This window comes from Mustela lutreola, chromosome 3, assembly GCF_030435805.1.
Source record: "Mustela lutreola isolate mMusLut2 chromosome 3, mMusLut2.pri, whole genome shotgun sequence".
Lineage (NCBI taxonomy): Eukaryota > Metazoa > Chordata > Mammalia > Carnivora > Mustelidae > Mustela > Mustela lutreola.
Genome location: NC_081292.1, coordinates 141,680,615 through 141,699,892, shown reverse-complemented (window position 1 = coordinate 141,699,892; position 19,278 = coordinate 141,680,615). Strand labels below are relative to the sequence as shown.

At 34.6% G+C, this 19,278-nt stretch overlaps 1 protein-coding gene across 2 annotated transcripts in view; it reads right to left on the bottom strand.

Annotated features, from left to right (window-relative positions):
- The window catches only part of SP3 (Sp3 transcription factor), a 58,247-nt gene that overhangs the window by 5,797 nt on the left and 33,172 nt on the right, over nt 1-19,278 (bottom strand). For both annotated transcript variants that reach the window (XM_059167011.1, XM_059167012.1), the window contains one exon: nt 4,878-5,070. In XM_059167011.1, the coding sequence (XP_059022994.1) occupies nt 4,878-5,070 (193 nt within the window). The remainder of the gene's footprint in view (nt 1-4,877; nt 5,071-19,278) is intronic.

The following is a 19,278-nucleotide window of genomic DNA, read 5'->3' as shown; positions in this document are numbered from 1 at the left end:
AGCCACACCCTGAGTATACACTGACTTGGGGAAAAATCAAAAGAAAAAATCTAGACAAAGCTATTGTCTCAACTCCCTTAGCACTGTATGAAATAAATATAAATCAAAATTATCTTTACAATTAAAATTCCCTCCATATTAACCATGCAAAGATACCCCTTATTACACATCAGTGATAGAATAAAAATACAGTTCTCCACAGTGCAAAATTTGACATTTGTTACATTTTAGTATTTGATACCAAGAACAAGGTTTGGGGGATATGTGCTTATTAGATGAATGAACACAAGTATTTTGGCCTAAGCAAGAAGAAAACTTTCTTGATTCCAGAACTGATATTCAAGTAAGTATTAAACCGCACAGAAAATGTCGTTACTCAAGCTCTAAAACAAAACAAAACAAATTAGGCTATTTACCGAATAAAAATAAATGAGTTTATAAAACATGACATTTTAGACTCACTAACTGTCAAAATCATATACACTTTGCAATATTTCTCTGAGATTTAAAAAAGGTACATTTAAGACCCCCGACTTCCCCTCCTCCCCCAATCTCAGTCTAGGTATAGCCTATAAACTTTCCATAAGCCTGCAAATCCTCCTTTATATATTATACCTATCGTTTTTCAAATTTTACTGGAAAAATGCATATTTCCCCACATTTATATTTTAATGTACTCACACTCAGTAGCATGTGAAATTGCCATAGGACAAACAGTGCTAAACGGTGCAGTGCTGGCTGTTAGATGCCATAGGTGTTCTGAACAGGGAGACATCAATGTGGGCTCCAGTAGTTAGAGAAGGCTTCGTGGAAGAGGTGGGTAGGATTTAGATAGAAAGGAGGGAAGGCATTCCAGGCAGAGGAATAGCATAAGTAAAGACAAGGAGGAGTCATGCTGTTGTCTTAAGGGCAAGGATGTCATAATCTAACACAATTCTAGTTTCTGCTCCAGTCCACCCCCAATTTCTACAACTCTCTTCCAAGAGCTGAGTTGAGTGAAACAGGTTTTTCTGGCTCACCTGCCAAAGTATTAACCAAAGCCAGTATTTCCATTTAATTTAGCTTTTAAAATTTATTTTATTCCCAAACAGCCCTAAGAAAAAGAGCAATGTTTGTGATTATTGGTGTACAAAACAATTTTACATATTGTGTTCACCATAGCAATTTCACAGAGAACCCAATTCACTTCACTCTTGTACCCATGGCTTCTTGCCTCAATGCTAAGCATACCACTTGAGTGAATTGATGTGCTTTTATAAACTCAAAAGTGCTATTTTACTAACTTAGCAAAATTTAGCTTAAGAGCACTAACAAAGCACAAGATTGTAACAAATTACAGTAATGAATCTGGGTTCTCCAAGAACCAACACTCCCAGGAAAGTTATTTTCAACTGAATCATAAGAAAACAGAAATACTATTTGAAAATGGGATTGGCATCTAAGGAAAAAAAAAATGGGGACAGGGACGCACACAAATATATGTAATGTAAAGGAAAAGCCCAATACCCGGGTCCAAGTTTCTATTTAAAAAGGAAATTTTATTCAAGAAAATCTAGATATGCTAAATATGGATTTATGCCATATGATACAAAGGAAGAGAACTGATTTTCTCAACAAATAAAAAGGTAATAACAGATATGGCTGTAAGTTTTCTTCTTGATTTGCATAATCAGACCACTAAAACCTACTATATAATCTAGAAAAAACAATTTTAAGTTTCTATTCCTGATTGCCTAAACTTGTTCTCAGTAATTTAACAATGCCAAGACAGAGTGACGCAGAATAAATAAAGCTAATTCTTAGTATGGGAATTAAGAAAAGGTAAGTACATCAAATACTTTCTTTTGCTTGGGATGGGAGAAATGAGACACCAACTGAAATGCTGACAAAGAAGAAAATTTTTTAAATATGGATTGATGTTTAAATCCACACAAAACCCACATAACAATAATGCCTTTAGACTTGACTTTACTTTATTAAAATTGTCTCTCCCACTAGAGTAAAAGGTTTCTAAAGGCTGGTTCTGCTTAATAAATACTGGTTAAATGAACAGACGAATATCATTTTTAAATATTTTATATTTTATGATATAAATAGAAAATATATTAATTATATTTTACACCTTTTGTCCTCTGGAGATGCCACTTTATACATACATACATATACATACATATATATATATACATACATATACATATATACACACATATATATATATTTAGACATACACATATATAGGTGTATATATACATATAAATAATATGTCTGAGGGGAAAAGGCCAATATTCTAAAATTTTTAAAGTACTATTTCCCCTTTGCAGAACACTCTGAAATATGCTACATTTACTATATGCTATGCGTCTGTTAATTAGAAGCAGCAACTGCCAACGATACAATTGTGCCTGTCATGTATGCTAGCTGAAGTCTGTTCAAATGAGCTCTAAGAAATAATAGAGTTTTTTCTTAAGAACTTCAACTTTGATTGCTTAGAATAAGTAAGTTTTTTAAAAAAACAAACTCACAAAAGTTCTAGGGGAGAAAAAAGTTAAGTCTCCTTATAAGGTATTTCAAATAAACTGACCAACTAAAAATTTTGTGCATAAAACAAAGTTTGCAAAATTTAAGTAATGGAACTCTTCTTTTACTTGTGTTAACAATGCATTATGCAAACCACTGACAAAGTTGAAAGACAGTGTAAAACTAGGAAAAAAAGTATCTGCATATATGACAGTTAAACACACAAGTTGGTTAACAGATTAACAAAAGACAAATAATTCACAAAAGAAATTTTTAAATGTTAAAATAACATACCAAAAAATGAATCTCACAACATAACAAAAAATATACTAAATGAAACAATAACAAGGAATTATTTTTCATCTGTCAGACTTTAAGAGGTTATTTAAAAATGTGAAATCCATTATTAGCAAGGGTGTGGGAAAGCAGATACTTTCATACACCATGGGAAGGAATGTAAGTTGATACAGATAGAAAGACAATTCCCTCTGATCCAACAATTTCATTTCTGTCAACTTACACTGATGTAGTAATCAGGCAAATGTGCAAAAATGTATGTGTCAGGATTGGCATGACAATAACAAACTCTCAAAAAAGATGTTAAATTCTTATGCATCCATACAGTAACAGAAGAGCCATTAAAAAATCGACTGTAGACTCTATACAGTCTTGGAAATATGGTCACAAAAATTTTCAAAATAAGAGCGGACATGTAAAACAGAAAGAATAAGATGATTCTACTTTAAAAGATACGTAAAGTGTGAAAGATATATAAAAAAATGTTATAATGGTTTTCTTGATTATGGATAGAAGTTTGGTATTCTTTTAATATAAAATTCAGTGTTTCTCAAGTTTTATGAGCATATTTTAGTTTAATAAAAACCAATCTAAAGGATTTTCATTTTTAATAAAATGAACAGTAAAACACTGGCCAGACTCTGACCCTCAATTAGATTTGACTTTCATGAACTATTTATCTTGGAAATTATTCTAAATATGAGAGTAAATTTCAGAAAAGTTATCATCTAACCAAAATTCCACATTTACTTATTTAAACTGACCAAAACATTTCAAAGAATAAATGATATTTCAAACAATTAAAATAATTACCAATACATACATATACCTAAGGATCAGATGCAGAAGCTAATCCACTTGTGAGGCAATTAAGTATAGTGGTTAAGGTTCTGGAATAAGACATTGGGTCCAAAGCCCACTTGCATGTTGCTCTTAAAAGTCATTTAATCTCTCTGTGCCTCAATTATGAGACTGTCTAAAACTCCCAAAGTTAGCAGTTATTAGTCATTATTACCATCACTGTGAATGGACTGGCCAATGTGCAAATCAACAAATAGCAACAACTCAAAGACAAATAGAAAGGCTATTTCTAATAGATCAAGTTCATTAACTGAATTAATAGTATTATTTAAGCAGGGTTTCTGAGAGATATTAAGGTTTTTCACTATGACTAGGGATTTGATCTCCATGTCTTTACAACATTCTATAAATTTCTGCTCTATGTATTTCAAAGTTATGGTGAAAACTTTGTTATTATTAAGAAGCCTACCCTTATTTATTCATTTGACTATTTTTACCTTAATCCTTCATTGCCTAATAGTAACAGTGCTATCCAAGTTTTCTTGTTAACATTTGCCTAATAGATCTTTTTCCATGCCTTTATCTTCAACATTCCTGTGCCAATTTATTTGAGATGTTCCTTATAATCAACATTAAAGCTGGATTTTGTTTTTTTAGATATGATCTGAGTTTCAAGTTCTTAATTATTAAGCTTAATCCATCCACATTTAATATAATCAGTGATCTTTTTTTAGTTTTTCCCATCATGTTATTCTGTCTTAACATTCATTTTTTTAAAGCACTGAATTGAAATACTACAGTGCCACTTTTTAAAAAAAAATTCCATCATTAGGCTTATTATTCATTTCTGTTGAATATAGAAAATGTTTAGAAAATGTTTATGCTTATCAACTATTTCTGAACTTCTTATTTTTATATAACTGCTATTCTCAAGCTAAAAATCAACTTTATCTGTATTTAGGCAAATCTCATTGCTGTTTTGCAAACAGGCTAATTTCTGATATGGGCCTATTAAATGGCATCTGCTACTTTTTTTAAGGCAAATTAAATAACTTAAGTTTTTAAAAAGGCATTTAGATCTGATAATTCTATCATATATTTGTTCTAACTCTGCCACACTCATACAGACATACACACAAAATGATCATGTAATGAATAATTTCCCATAATTAAGTGATGTAGCATGCAGTATTTCAAAAATTAGGGTGATGTTATTAGCAGACTTAAAGAAAAAAAAAAAGGTATGTTTCATGTGTGCATACCTCCCACCACCTTCTTTACAGTTGGGACAGGTGCAAGCTACCCTCCGAAGTCTTTTTCCTTCTTGATGTTGTTGGTCCCCTTCTTCATCTACCACCTGTACTCTTAAGTGTGTTAGATCATTGGTATTCAATGTAGAATCGCCACTGAGCTGCCACTCTTCAGGATCAGGTTCTTCTTCCTTGATCCTAATATCTAAAGAAAAAAGCAAATACAGATGAGAAGCAGCCCACTGGCCCCAAAACCATGAGATCTGGGCCTCTCAAAGGTAAAGTGAATACTATGTAAAAAGTCAAAACTCCTGTTTGTGGGAATATAACCATTGGTCCTTATTGTGACTTATTGTTTTAAAACTATTTCTATTTTATTCTAAATATCAAATAATTCAGCCAAAAAAGGGAATAAAGCCAGCATGTGAGCTTGCTTTTTAAAAGATTAAGAAAATCGAGTAACTTTTTTTAAGGAAGCTGAATCAATTCTGAAACTTCAATAATAAATTAATCAACTAGTCAATAAATCCAACAGTCAATTCAGATTAGAACAGATTCTAATGCCTTAAATCTCTTTTTCATAACCTGTATTAATTAATTATCCCTATCTATAGGTACTATGTGAATGCAAAAGCAGGGGTCATTCATTTGAGTCGGTTTAAATTAAGTCAATCATTACTAAAATATCTAAAATGGCCATAATATCACTGTGAAGAGGGGACAGAAATATGAGAGATGGTTTCTATTTTCAAGGAGTTTTATTACAAACCAGACTGGGAAATGAAATGAGGATGGAATGGTAAGGAAGAGTGGACATGGCAGCAAGTTATGTCATTTTCTCAGCAGACCCAATCATCTTTATTTATATTGATAATGATACGATACCATTAGAGCTTTTTCATCTCAGAAAACTTTTTTAAAGAAATAAAGGATTTAGAACAAATACTGAATATAACCATCTTTAGTAAAACAAATTCTTATAGATTATCTTGATTTATGTAAACTAAAAATATTAAAAACTTATTATTTTAGATCTGTATCAGTCACTAATAATTGGGGCAAAAATAGCCTTAAAAACACCAAATGTGCCTAGAAATTCCTGAATTTAAACTAATGAAAACTGAATATATACTCAACAATCAAGAAAATGCCTCAAACAGTTTAAAACTAGTTTATCAGAATAACCACAACTAAGAATCAGGGAGAAAAGTAGGAAGAAAGGGGAGTCTGGCCTGGGCAACAGGGAGGATAGTGGTACCATTCACTAAGACAGGAATACTGGAGAAGGTCCAAGAAGAGGTAAAGGAAAATGAATGAGTCCATGGAGTCTGAACTGTTTATAAGACATACAAGTAAAGAAGTTGGACCTACAACTCTGGAGCTCAAAAAAAGAGGCAAGTACTAGAGATATAGAAATTACCAGTACAGGGGCACTGGGTGGCTCAGTCCTCATAGTTTTGGCTCAGGTCATGATCTCAGGATCATGAGACAATCCTGCATCAGGCTCCCCGCTCAGTGGGGAGTCTGCTGGAGATTCTCTTTCCCCCCCTCTCTCTGCCCTTTCCCCACTGTACACACTTGCTCTCTCTAAAATAAACAAAAATCTTTAAAAAAATTTCTCAGTATAGATACTGTGATGGAGTCCATCCAAAGAAGTAGGTCACTTCTTTGATCACTCCACTACTTTTGATTCACTCCACTACAGTGGAGATCACTTCACTACTATTAATAGGATGAGAAAAAAAAAGTAGCTTATGAGGAAGACAAACATTTAAGGAACAGGTAGAAGAGGAAGAACCTGCAAAGGAAATTAGTATCCAGGAAAATGTGCTACATCAAAGGAAGGAAAGAATGTATTTCAAGGAAGAAAGTAGTCAACATAAAATACTGCAGATAAATCAAGAAACTAAACTAAGAACATGGGCAAGAAGTGAGAAAGTGTTTAATAGTAAGTATAGATAAGTTTTTCAAGAAGTATGATTTGAGAGACAAAAACATGGCAGTAGCTTAATGGGACCAAAAAGGAGAGTTAAGGGGAGGAGTGTTTTGTTTTTAGAGACAGGAAAAACCTGACCATGTTTAAATACTTATGAAGAAAGATCCATTACAGACAGACAGGTTGAACAAAGAGGACTGAAGTCCCTGAAATGTGAGGAGGGGATGATGAGCCACAGCACTTACAGGTTTAACTGATGGAGCACAGCCACAATTTCCTCTATTACATGAGGTAAGATAAAAAGCACATTCATTCGTCCAGTAAATAATTAGCTACTATGTGCCATGAACTGTGTTAGACTCCAGACCCAGACAGATTTTCGACAGCTGGAAATTAGGGGAAAACTGGTTTCTCTTTTCTCAGTGAAAGGATGAAGAATGTAACTATGTACAAAATTCCTCCAAATACACAAAATAAATGAGTACCGGCATCTGTTCCTTTAAAATCAGGTATCCATTTGCATCACTATGACAAAATAGTTAAGTACTTGCATAAATACTGCATAGTACACTAGCTTTATGAGTTAAATAAAAGACATGTATATGAATATCACATATCCAAAGTTGCGTTTAAGTATGAAGTCCATAAAAATGAGGAATTTTATCAGTTTTTTTTTTTTTTAAGATTTTTTTGACAAAGAGAGGTCTCAAGTAGGCAGAGAGGCAGGCAGAGAAAAAGAGGGAAGCAGGCCTCCTGCTGAGCAGAGAGCCCTATGCGAGGCTTGATCCCAGGACCTTGGGATCATGACCTAAGCCGAAGGCAGAGGCTTTAACCCACTGAGCCATGTAGGTGCCCCTCAGATGTTTTTAAAGCTGCTTGTCTTACATTATTGTGACAAGACAGCAGGTAAAGAAGGATTAAAATATTAATATCAAGAATGGATAAAGGAGTCTAGAGAGAAGAAAAGATTTACAGACATAAAGAAAATAAAAAAAGCAACTGATAAGAGAGGGCAAGAATGAAATACAACTTGATTGAGGGGATGAGGGTATTATAGCACATTCCTGCTCCTTTTGCTAATTCTCTTACTAGAACCTACAAAATATATTTAAACAATGTGTCATCGACATGAATATTCACAGTTCAGTTTTCTTTCTACGGACTCCAAATACAACCCAGGCACATAAAACTTAACATATAAATTGAACACATCTGGTGTACCCAACAAACTTTCTCCTTGCATCCCCTTAGTTTTACAGCATTACAAGCCACTTAATTGCTCAATCAACTCTAGGTGACTCCTGTCAGTCCATTCCCAGCCTCTGGTCTCCCTCTTTTGTCAATTCATCTTCTCCACAATTTCTAGAATTTTCTTCCTAAATAAAAATCTAATGGCATCACTTCCCTAATAACCATACTTATACTAATTCTCTATTTTCTACAGTATAAAGACCAAACTCATTAATTTGATATTTAAGAATGTTCTCAATCTGGCTTCAACCAGCTCTTCCAACTTCAATATTAAAAACAATAAAATTCTCATCATTTTCAAAATATATGCCCTTTCTCAATGTCACTCTCTTAAGTGTGTGTGTATCTTGCCTAGACTGTTTTCTAGTTCTTTCCTTTTTTTTTTCCCCTAACTTCCATTTATTCTTCAAAGCTAGTTCAAATACCATCTCCCTTATACATGTAGAGTTATATTTATTGGCTCATACATATATCCCTTTAGATAATGAATGCTTCACTCCAAGGTGCTCAGAAAATACATTCTAACTAAATGAATAAACCTTCCCTAAGGAGGAACTTCCAATATAGGTAATAATCTACCTGGAAAGACTCTGCCCTCTACTTTTCTATGTTCTTTCTATCTGCAAATAATACATGAAGAGAAGATTTTTATAAGATTAAGAGTCATTTCATGGGGACAAGACCACAAAGTGCTCACTAAAAATAATAGATGAATTGCCCAAGAACTGTTACACCAAATGTTAATCACTTCACTTGCTCATACACAATCTGGGGTATTTTAGAATCTTAATGATAATATTAATTAATCCAATAAATCTAAAATAATTCCCCTTTGCCAACTGCATACCAGGTGAATTACAGACACCTTAAAAATAAGTCTCCAGTACTAGGTGGTCAAGGTTACACCTTCCTCAATATCTTAGTGTAAATGTTAGAAATATATTTTTTACTGTGCTCTATTAATGTCCTACATGTGGTGCCTACTTTTCTTAGAAATCAACAATTTATAAGGACTCAGAAGAAGGGGAAATAATAATCCATTAAAATGGCCCACACAAATATGAAACTGTTCCTATTATTATTAGGTATGAGGAAAATAAAAAATATCACAATGAGATATCCTACATACCACCAAGACGGCTAAAATTCAAAACAGACCAGGCCGAGTGCTAGAAAAGCAGTGGAAGTGAAACTCTCCCACACTACTTACTGGTGGGTGTGTAAATCAGTATAACTTTGGAAAATCTTTTGACCATATTTTCTAAATCTATCTATACTCTTGATTCTCAAGCAATTTTACTCCAACAAAAATGTACACATAACACCAAAAGTAAAATTCACCCTAAAATGAAACAATTCCAATAACCCCTAGTATTGGAATGGAAAATAAATAATATATTCGTTCATACAACAAAATATGTTAAAACAATGAAAATTAACAACCTATATGCAACAGAAATGAATGTCACAAATATAATTTTAAACAAAAGGCTCACATGCACATGCTTTCTCTCTCTCTCAAAATTCCATTTATTTAAAGCTCAAAACAACAGGTAAAATTATTGTTTGGTGACTGACTACGTTTCAAAAGGAGTAATGACTGGGTACAGGGAGACTGCTGGGTTGTTGGTAGTATCGTATTCTCTTGATTTGGGTGGTAATTGTTCCTAAGTGTTCATTTCATGGAAATTCATCAACTTACACACATATGATTTTACATACTCAATATACGTATATTCAATTATACGTAAGTATTATTCTAAATATTTTTTAAAGATTTATTTATTTATTTGACAGAGATCACAAGTAGACAGAGAAGCAGACAGAGAGAGAGAGAGAGGAGGAAGAAGCAGGCTCCCTGCTGAGAGAGTCCATGTGGGGCTCGATCCCAGGACCCCCTGGGATCATGACCTGAGGGGAAGGCATAGGCTTTAACCCACTGAGCCACCCAGGAGCCCTCATTTTAAATAATTTTTTAACGTGATCTATAGGAGATTACTTAGGAATTCTGGATCAGTCAACTTCTTTTGTTGTGGCTTCATCTTGAGCACCTATATAATCAATTTTAACACCTTTCCCCAACATAGGAATTTAAAACAAAACAAAACCCTTAAAATGAGTGTGCTCCATACTGAGTATTTACCCTAAAGACATAAATATAGTGATCCAAAGGGGCACATGCACCCAAATGTTTATAGCAGCAATGTCCACAATAGCCAAATTATGGAAAGAGCCTAGATGTCAATCAACAGATGAATGGATAAAGACGATAGAGTGAGTGTGTGTGTGTGTGTGTGTGTGTGCGTGCGCACGCACTCGCACACACACAATGGAGTACTATGCAGCCATCAAAAGGAATCTTGCCATTTACAATGATGTGGATGGAACTAGAGGGTACTACGCTAAGCAAAATAAGTCAATCAGAGAAGGACAATTATCATATGATCTCACCGATATGAGGAACTTGAGAAACAAGAGAGGATCATAGTGGAAGGAAGGGGAAAAAATGAAATAAGATGAAACCAGAGAAGGAGACAAACCATAAGAGACTCTTTAATTTCGGGAAACAAACCGAGGATTGCTGGAGGGGAAGGGGATGGAGGGATGGAGTGGCTGGGTGATGGACATTTGGAAAGGTTATGTGCAATGGTGAGAATAAAAAATTTTTTTAATTAAAAAAAAAAAAATGAGTGTGCTCCAAACAGTCCATAAACTGAAATTTAGAATATCATGTTATTCACTCAGTAAGTATGTGAATGATGACAATGTGCCAGTTACTACTGTAGGTTCTAAGGATAAAACAGTTACCAAGAATGTTCATACCTTTATCAAGTTTCCTTTTTAAGCTGGAAGAAGACAGAACAAATACACAGTATTTTAGGTGATAGTGTTAAGGAAAAAATGGTAGAAAGAGGCAGGAAGTAGAAGGAGTGAGGTGCTAGCTGTTTTAGAGTAGTCAGAGAAAACTGCCTAGAGGCAAAGGATCAAGGTGGAGGAAAGTATTCTGGGTAGAAGGAAAAGCAAGTTGGATGTATGCTTGGTATATTCAGAGAAAAGCAAAGAGGCTTGTGTGCCTAGAATGAAATGACTATGGATAAAGTACAGTTTAAGTGGTAAGATCACAAAGGTAAACATATGGGGGAGTTAATATTATATATGATGTTACATATTGTATATTACCTCACAAGGCCACTATAAGGACTTTACATTTCATTTAGAGTGAGGGAAGCCACCAAGGGATTACGAGTTGAGCGGTAATAGATTTTAAATTATATTTTTATTAAAATAAATTCAAGATCACTCTAGCTACTACACTGAAGAACCTTTTGGGAGGCAAAGGCAGAAGTAGAGAGACTAATTAAATTAGGAAGCTATTGGGACGCCTGGGTGGCTCAGTTGGTTGGGCGGCTGCCTTCGGCTCGAGTCATGATCCCAGCGTCCTGGGATCGAGTCCCACCCACGTCGGGCTCCTTGCTCGGCAGGGAGCCTGCTTCTCCCTCTGCCTCTGCCTGCCTCTCTGTCTGCCTGTGCTCACTCTCTCTGACAAATAAATAAATAAAATCTTTAAAAAAAAAAATTAGGAAGCTACTACATAATTATTAAAGCAAAAAATGATAGTGGCTTAAAACTAAGGCATTAATGAGGAAATAGTAAGGACTGTGTCATTCACTGAAATAGGGTAGACTAGAAGTAGAAAAAATTGTGGGAGAGGAGTGCCAATCAGGGTCCCATTTTTTAATACAAAAGTTAAGAGGTGCTGAAGAAATAACCAAATGATGATGCTACTCAGACAGTTGATGGTTCTGGAATTCAGGTAAAAGTATGGCCCACAATTATAAATTTGGACATCATCAGCGTATGTACTTGGTTATTGAGAGTGACCTGGAATAGAGTACAGATAGGAGGAAACTCTAGGGTACTTCAAAGTTAAGAAGTAGAAGAGATTAAGAAGAACCAGCCAGTGAGACAGGAGGAAACTAGTGTTCAAAAGCAAGGGATGCAATCATTTCAAGAAATAACATAATCAGAAGTGTCAATGCTTGAAAAAGTCAAGTAAAATGAAGACTAAGAAATGACTTTGGGTGTAAAAATGTAGTAATAGTAATCACAAGTGACCCTGACAAAAGCTGTTGCAGCAAAGAAGTTAGGACACAGCCCTGCCTAGAGTAGATCCAAAAGAATGGAAGATGAGGGGCGCCTGGGTCGCTCAGTTGGTTGAGTGAGCCTTCAGCTCAGGTCATGATCCTGGAGTTCTGGGATCAAGCCCCGCACTGTGCTCCCTGCTCAGCAGGGGGTCTGCTTCTCCCTCTGCCCTTCCCCATCTCATACTCTCCCTCATTCTCTCTCTCAAATAAATAAAATCTTTTTTTTTTTTTTTAAAAAAGGAAAGTGAATTGGAAACAAGTATATACAACACTTCCCAAGAGTTATGTTGGGAAAGCAAGCATTATAAAAATTTCACTGAAATTCCTAAACTAGCCGACAAAGACAGATTTAACATGTCTAGTGGCAATACATATAAAATATACACTAGCAATACAAAAAATGAGTATGCTTATTTAAATATGACTTTGGGTACATAAGGAAAGCCAAGTTTAAATGCAAAAAAATTTAAGCAATGCATATAGAATAGATTTGCATACACATTTAAGAACTTTTATAAACAGTATTTTTTAATTATATTTACTCTCTACCTCAAAATGTTTAAATTTCCTTTTCATCTGGCCTGGTACATGACAGTACTATCTCATGATTATGGTTGTTTTCAAGGCCTACCCTAATAAAACAAAGGGATACAGAAATGAAAAAAATTTACCTATGTATCTGGGCAAGACTTGAAGGAAAAGAGAGAAAACAGGGACTTTAAACGACGAAATACACACAACACAGATACATACTCACGTGATATGGTTACACAGACTAATTTTCTTGCATACCCTATTGACAAACACAAAACTGAAAGAATGATGCAGATGAAAATGTTGTTAATACACTTTAAGTACAGAAATACCAAAATGGGAGAAAGAATGTGATAGAAACAAAATCTCCTGGGGTAGAGAAGTATAACGAGGGTTTAGATGAAACTAACTTCCCATAGCCACCACTAAATAGCACTGTTAACTTTAAAGAGTTTGGCTGCTTTTGTGTGTTAGGAAGATAAAGCCAGCCAGTGGTCTCCAAATCTTTCTGACTGTACGGCACTATTAGTAAAGCTGTGAACATGTATCCCACTAATATTAATTAAGCATGTACACTCTAACGGATTATAAAATATTGTGAAACACACAAATACAATAGAAGATAAACAATTTCAATTTATTATAAATTACAATAGATCAATATTAGGTAATATGCCACAACAAAGTATTTAGGGCAAGATTCAATGTTATCAAAACCAGACAGAAAGTGATTACTCTGCCATTTTCTTGTTGTTCGGTGATACTTCCATTTTTTTTTTTTTCCTCTAGTCAATCCATGGTTTCTTTACATTGATATTAAAGTCCACTATGAAGGTTACTCAGTTAAAACCAGAATATGTAAATCCATCTAACTCAAGCATATATAAACAGCAATATGCAGCAGCGTGCTAAAAGCATGTAAAAAGAGAAGGAATGAGCAGGCTTAGCATATGTTAACACAAACACAGCTGACGTGGAATTAATGGAAGGCACCAACAGTAATCTGTATAATCAATATTAGTTAAGCATTAATAACTCAGGGCATGCCTAGATTTCTATTAAAAATATTACCAGAAAATGCTAACTGCTTCCTCCGAAGACTAACTGGCTAATTTTTTATCAATAGAGCTAATAGAATATTTAAGATACATTCTTAACTGGCTTATCAAGTCTGGAATATGCATATTTAATTTAAATAACTAACACTAGATAAATATGAATTACAGTACTGTTGATAAAATGAGATATTCTCCTTTATCAATAGCATATCATTAGGATTTTGTTGGTCTTATCAAAGGCTTTCATATTCTCTGCCTTCAATTTTTTAAGCCCTGATGAAATTACTTCATTTGATTCTAAAGTTTATTTTACATTTTCCCTTTAATCAGTTTCACCTGCCATTAAAAAAAAAAATCACCTAAACAGAATTATAGGATAATCCTACAAGATCTCATATATTATTTTTAATTAGATTTTCACTTTCATAGCTATTCAAATTCCTAAGGACATGTCAGAGCTACCAAGCCTTTTTTTCCCTATTTTTCTTTCAAAGAGATAGTTTTCAATGATAGACATGCATTCTTATAAATACAACTTCGCTAGCATAATCAAAAGAAGTTAACACTTTAGGGGATAGTTATAAAACCAAATTTTATTCCTCTACCTATTTTAAACAAAATATATGTACAGGAAGCAATCTCTTTCCCACAAACAGATTTGGATTGTTAGTATTCTATGACTGCTCCCTTCTCCCTATTTAAAATTTACCTTTAACTTCATCTCAACTGATCTTTTTTAAAGTCTCCCTTCTATTTTTTTATAGCAGGTTTCCAAATTATCTTCAAAGCCTTTCTACCTGATTGGAGATTATACAACAGGATTATTCACCCTAGTAAATCTAGACAATACAAACCTTTTACAGAATATACACACATGGATGTAAACACTACTAGAAATAACTGACTTTCTAATATGCCTTATAGAAGACCTCATTTTATAGCCACACCACAAATATATAAGAAAAAGGTCACATGACTTAAAATTAATACACTGTAATAAAATATTAACTTTAAGTCTCTGTTAAGGGAGCAGTGTTCTATCAGATGATGATGATAATAACCAGCACTTAAGATTTACTTGTCAGAACTATGGAAAGAACTTAGATGTCCATTAACACATGAAGGGATAGGGGCGCCTGGGTGGCTTAGTGGGTTAAAGCCTCTGCCTTCAGCTCAGGTCATGATTCCAGGGTCCTGGGATCAAGCCCCATATCAGGCTTTCTGCTCAGCAGGAAGCCTGCTTCCTCCCCTCTCTCTCTCTCTCTCTCTCTGCTTCTCTGCCTATCTGTGATCTCTGTCAAATAAATAAAATCTTTAAAAAAAAAAAACAGATGAATGAATAAAGAAGATGTGGGGTGTGTGTGTGTGTGTGTGTGTAAAATGGAATACTATGGAGCCATCAGATGAAATCTCGCCATTTGCAACAACATGGATGGAACTAGAGGATACTATGCTGAGCAAAGTAAGTCAATAAGAGAAAGACAATTATCATATGATCTCCCTGATATGAGGAATTTGAGAGGCAAAGTCGGGGGCTTAGGAGGTAGGGAAGGAAAAAATGAAACGATGGGATCGGGAGGGAGACAAACCATAAGAGACTCTTAATCTCACAAAACAAACCAAGGGTTGCCAGGGGGAAAGGGGTATGGAGAGGGTGGCTGGGTTATGCACCTTGGGGAAGGTATGTGCTAAGGTGAGTGCTGTGAAGTGTGTAAGCCTGATGATTCACAGTCCTGTACCCCTAGGGCAAATAATACATTATATGTTAATAAAAAAATTTTTTTTAATTTACTTGTAAGCACTTAATATATATTCCCTTACTTTCTACATAAGAAAACAAGGTTAATAGCTTGAAGAAGTTAGAAGGCACATAATTAAAAGATGGATAGAGCCAGGACATAAGAAAGAATTATGCGAAACATACTGCAAACACTGCTAAAAATCGGTTCTCTACCAGGGCTAGTGTCCAGGAATAGCAGCTTAAGTTAGCCTCCCAACATATGAATATGTAACTTTAACCACAGTTTGATTAAATCAAATTAATGTGACTTAAAATCTGGGTAGGATAAAGAAAATGTTGTGTATTTATAACAGTGTGGAATACTGTACAGTCTTAAAAAAGAAGGAAATCCCGTTACATGCTACAACATGGATGAAATTTTAGAACATTATATACTAAAGTAAATAAGTCATTCACAAAAGAACAAGTGTTGTATGATTCTTCTAATATGAAGTATCCAAAGTAGTCAAAATTACAGAAACAAAGTAGAAAGGTGGTTGCTAAGAGCTAGGAAGTTGAAAGGGGAAATGGATACAGAATTTCAATTTTGTAAGATGAAAAGTTCTAGACATCTGTTACATAACAGTGTGAGTATACTTAAACACTAGAGAACTGTACACTTAAATATGTCAAGATGGTAAATTTAATGTTATGTGCTTTTTACCACAATAAAAAAAAATCTGGAAAAATCTCCCTGCTGCTTCCCACCATAGAGGACTTCATTTTAAGAACCTCACAGATAAAATCTTCAATGTCACAGATAAGAAACTGAGAATGACCATAAAGGAACACATCATACATTACTGCAGACAATATTCCTTCCTAAGGCTCATCCCTTCCCCTGTAAGTTTTAGAGACTAGTTTTCCTCTGTCCTTCAGGTTAAGAAAAGACTACTTTAAAGTTACTCCAAAGTTTAAAAAAAAAGCTGTTCTCCACCACTTCCCCAGGTTAAAATACCAAAAAGGGTAATAGTTCCCAATAATCCTTGACTAATAAGAAACAACAAGAAAGTGACTTGTTACAAGGAGTGGTCACAACTGTCATTATTCAAATCTCAAGAGTACCAAAACATTCATCCTAAAAGTAGAAAGATTTGGTTTTTGGATACAACTAAAGATGAACTGAAATCACATATTATGAATAATACTAATTAAACTGGGAGATTTAACATTGCTCTTCATTCAAAACAAACTGACCATAACAAACTGGATCCTACAGAAGTTTACCTCCTCACCACCTAATCTAAATATTCTATCCCTGATAGAAGGGGAACACCTTCCTAGTCTAAGTAGTTAAGGACAAAATTACACTTTAAAAAATACCTTTTTCTGGGCAACTGGGTGGCTCAGTCGGTTAAGCATCCAACTTGTGAATTCAGCTCAAGTCATTATCTTGTCAGGGATGGGGGGGTAAGATTAAGCCCCATGGGGCTCCATGCCCAATGCCCAGTGGGGAGCCTGCTTGAGATTCCTCCCTTTGCCCCTCCTCTACTCGTACTCTCACTCTCAAATACATGTTTTTTTTTATCTTTTTCTTCAGTCTAGTAAAAGGGGGAGGTTATATATAAAAACAGCGAACAGTAAGTTATATATGTATTTTTTAACCTCACCTGGCAAATCCTATTCTCAGTTTTTATGCCACCTACCCAATAAGCGTATCTTCTTCCATGTTCATACACACACACACACAATTTTGTTTCGTTTTGTTTTTTGTTTTTACATTACTCATCAAGAATGCAAAAGAACAGGGGCACCTGGGAGGCTCAGATGGTTAAGTGTCTGCCTTTGGCTCAAAATATCTTTTTGAGCCATCGGGCTCTCTGCCCAGCAGAGAGTTTCTCCCTCTCCCTCTCCCTACTGCTCCCCCTGCTTGTGCACACATGCTCTCTCTGTCAAATAAATAAATAAAATCTTAAAAAGAATGTTTAAAAAAAAAAAGCTCTGTATTGGTTTTATTACTAACCCAATCTCATTTCACGTTGCAAGAAAACTCTTCCAAATTACATGGTTTGCAATTATCTCTTAAAATATTCCTTTTTTTAAAAAAAACAATCATTATGGGGGAATCAGGTTGGCGATGGACTCTTGATTTCAGTTCAGGTCATGACACTGAGCCCTGAGCCTGCTTAAGATTCTATGTCTCCTTCTCCCTTTGCCCCCACCTCTCCTCTTTTAAAAAAAAAAAAAAAAAATAACCTCTTTAAATACAACAGCACTGACATATAGCATAATATAAATTCATTTTCTCAAATTTAAATACCCTGGAGGCTCTTTTCATTAAGTTTTAATTATAAAAACTCTTTTTTAAATTAAACATTGGAAAAGAGTATTATTATTACTTCAATGTTTAATTATTTGCACATCGTTTTAAAAATAACATCAAAAACTTATAAAATTCAAAACCTTCAGGGCATGAGCTGTTTAGAATGGTAGTTTATGAGGTAACTACAGGATACCTACCATACTTTGAATGGAAATCTCTCCAGAATTACACACTTACCTACTTTCTTTAGCAGGCACCTGAAAATGTAATTTAATCTTTGTTTAATGATTCCAATTCATTATTAAAAATAATTTATGGTATTAGACAACCTCTGGAACACTGCACTAAAGTAAGTCCAGAATTCCAATTTTGGGGGTTTTTTGTATCTATTCAGGTTTTTTGCCTCCTTCCCAACTCTAGCTGTATCAACTCTCTCTGTGTCCCAAGCCACATACCGACCATCCTTTCTACTGTCTATGTTCTAAGCCAGTTTGAAACCTGGAAATCAGCCAGGATTGTTAAAAATTGTGTATGAATACTAGAAAAATTAAGCCTAAAGAATATGAGGCTTCTCCTAAGAAACCCAAACCCCCCAAAATACACCACAGTGCCTATACCTACTACAGCACAGGGGCTTTCAAACTATCCTTAAAGCACATGATAAACTTTAAGTTCATTGGCATTGAAGATATATAAATTAGAGCAGCCCCATAAAGTCAGTTTTATATACTGGGGTTCTACTGAGACTTCATTTAAGGATGTCTACTCACCACTGGTCTAAACCTAATGTGGATATCACTATATGGGCAGAAAAATGAATGGTTTAGGGTTTCCCCCCCCCCCCCCGTCCCACTCAAAAAAAAAAAAAAAAAAAAAAAAAGAAAAGAAAGAAAGAAAGAAAACAAAAGAAAAAGAAAAAAACTCCATTTAAACAAAAGATTCCCTTTCCTCAACTGTTTTAGAAATCCCTGTTTTGGGGCACCAGTGTGGCTCAGTTGGCTAAGCATCCAACCTTGGTTTCAGCTTAGGTCATGATCTCATGGATCATGGGATCAAGCTCCATGCTTAGTGGGGGATCTGCTTGGGGATTCTCTCCCTCCGCACCCACCCATTCGTGCCCTCTCGCTAAAAATAAACAAATCCTTAAGAATAAAAAAAAAGAAATGCCTATTTTCCCCCAAGGATTGTTTATAATACTTTCTTTGTATTTTCAACTATCTTAATTTGAGTTGCTATAATCAGAAATAGGAAATCATACCACATATGCATAACTTTGAACAGTTATTTTTAGTTGTATATTACAAGTTTCATTGTTTTCTATGTTTTCCTTTGTCTTCTACCTATATAATCTCTTTGCCATATCACCTATGTAAGAGGGCACTTACAGTCAAGGGCACTTAAGTCAACTGCATGGGCTTGGCTATTATAATAAATAAAAACCAAAAA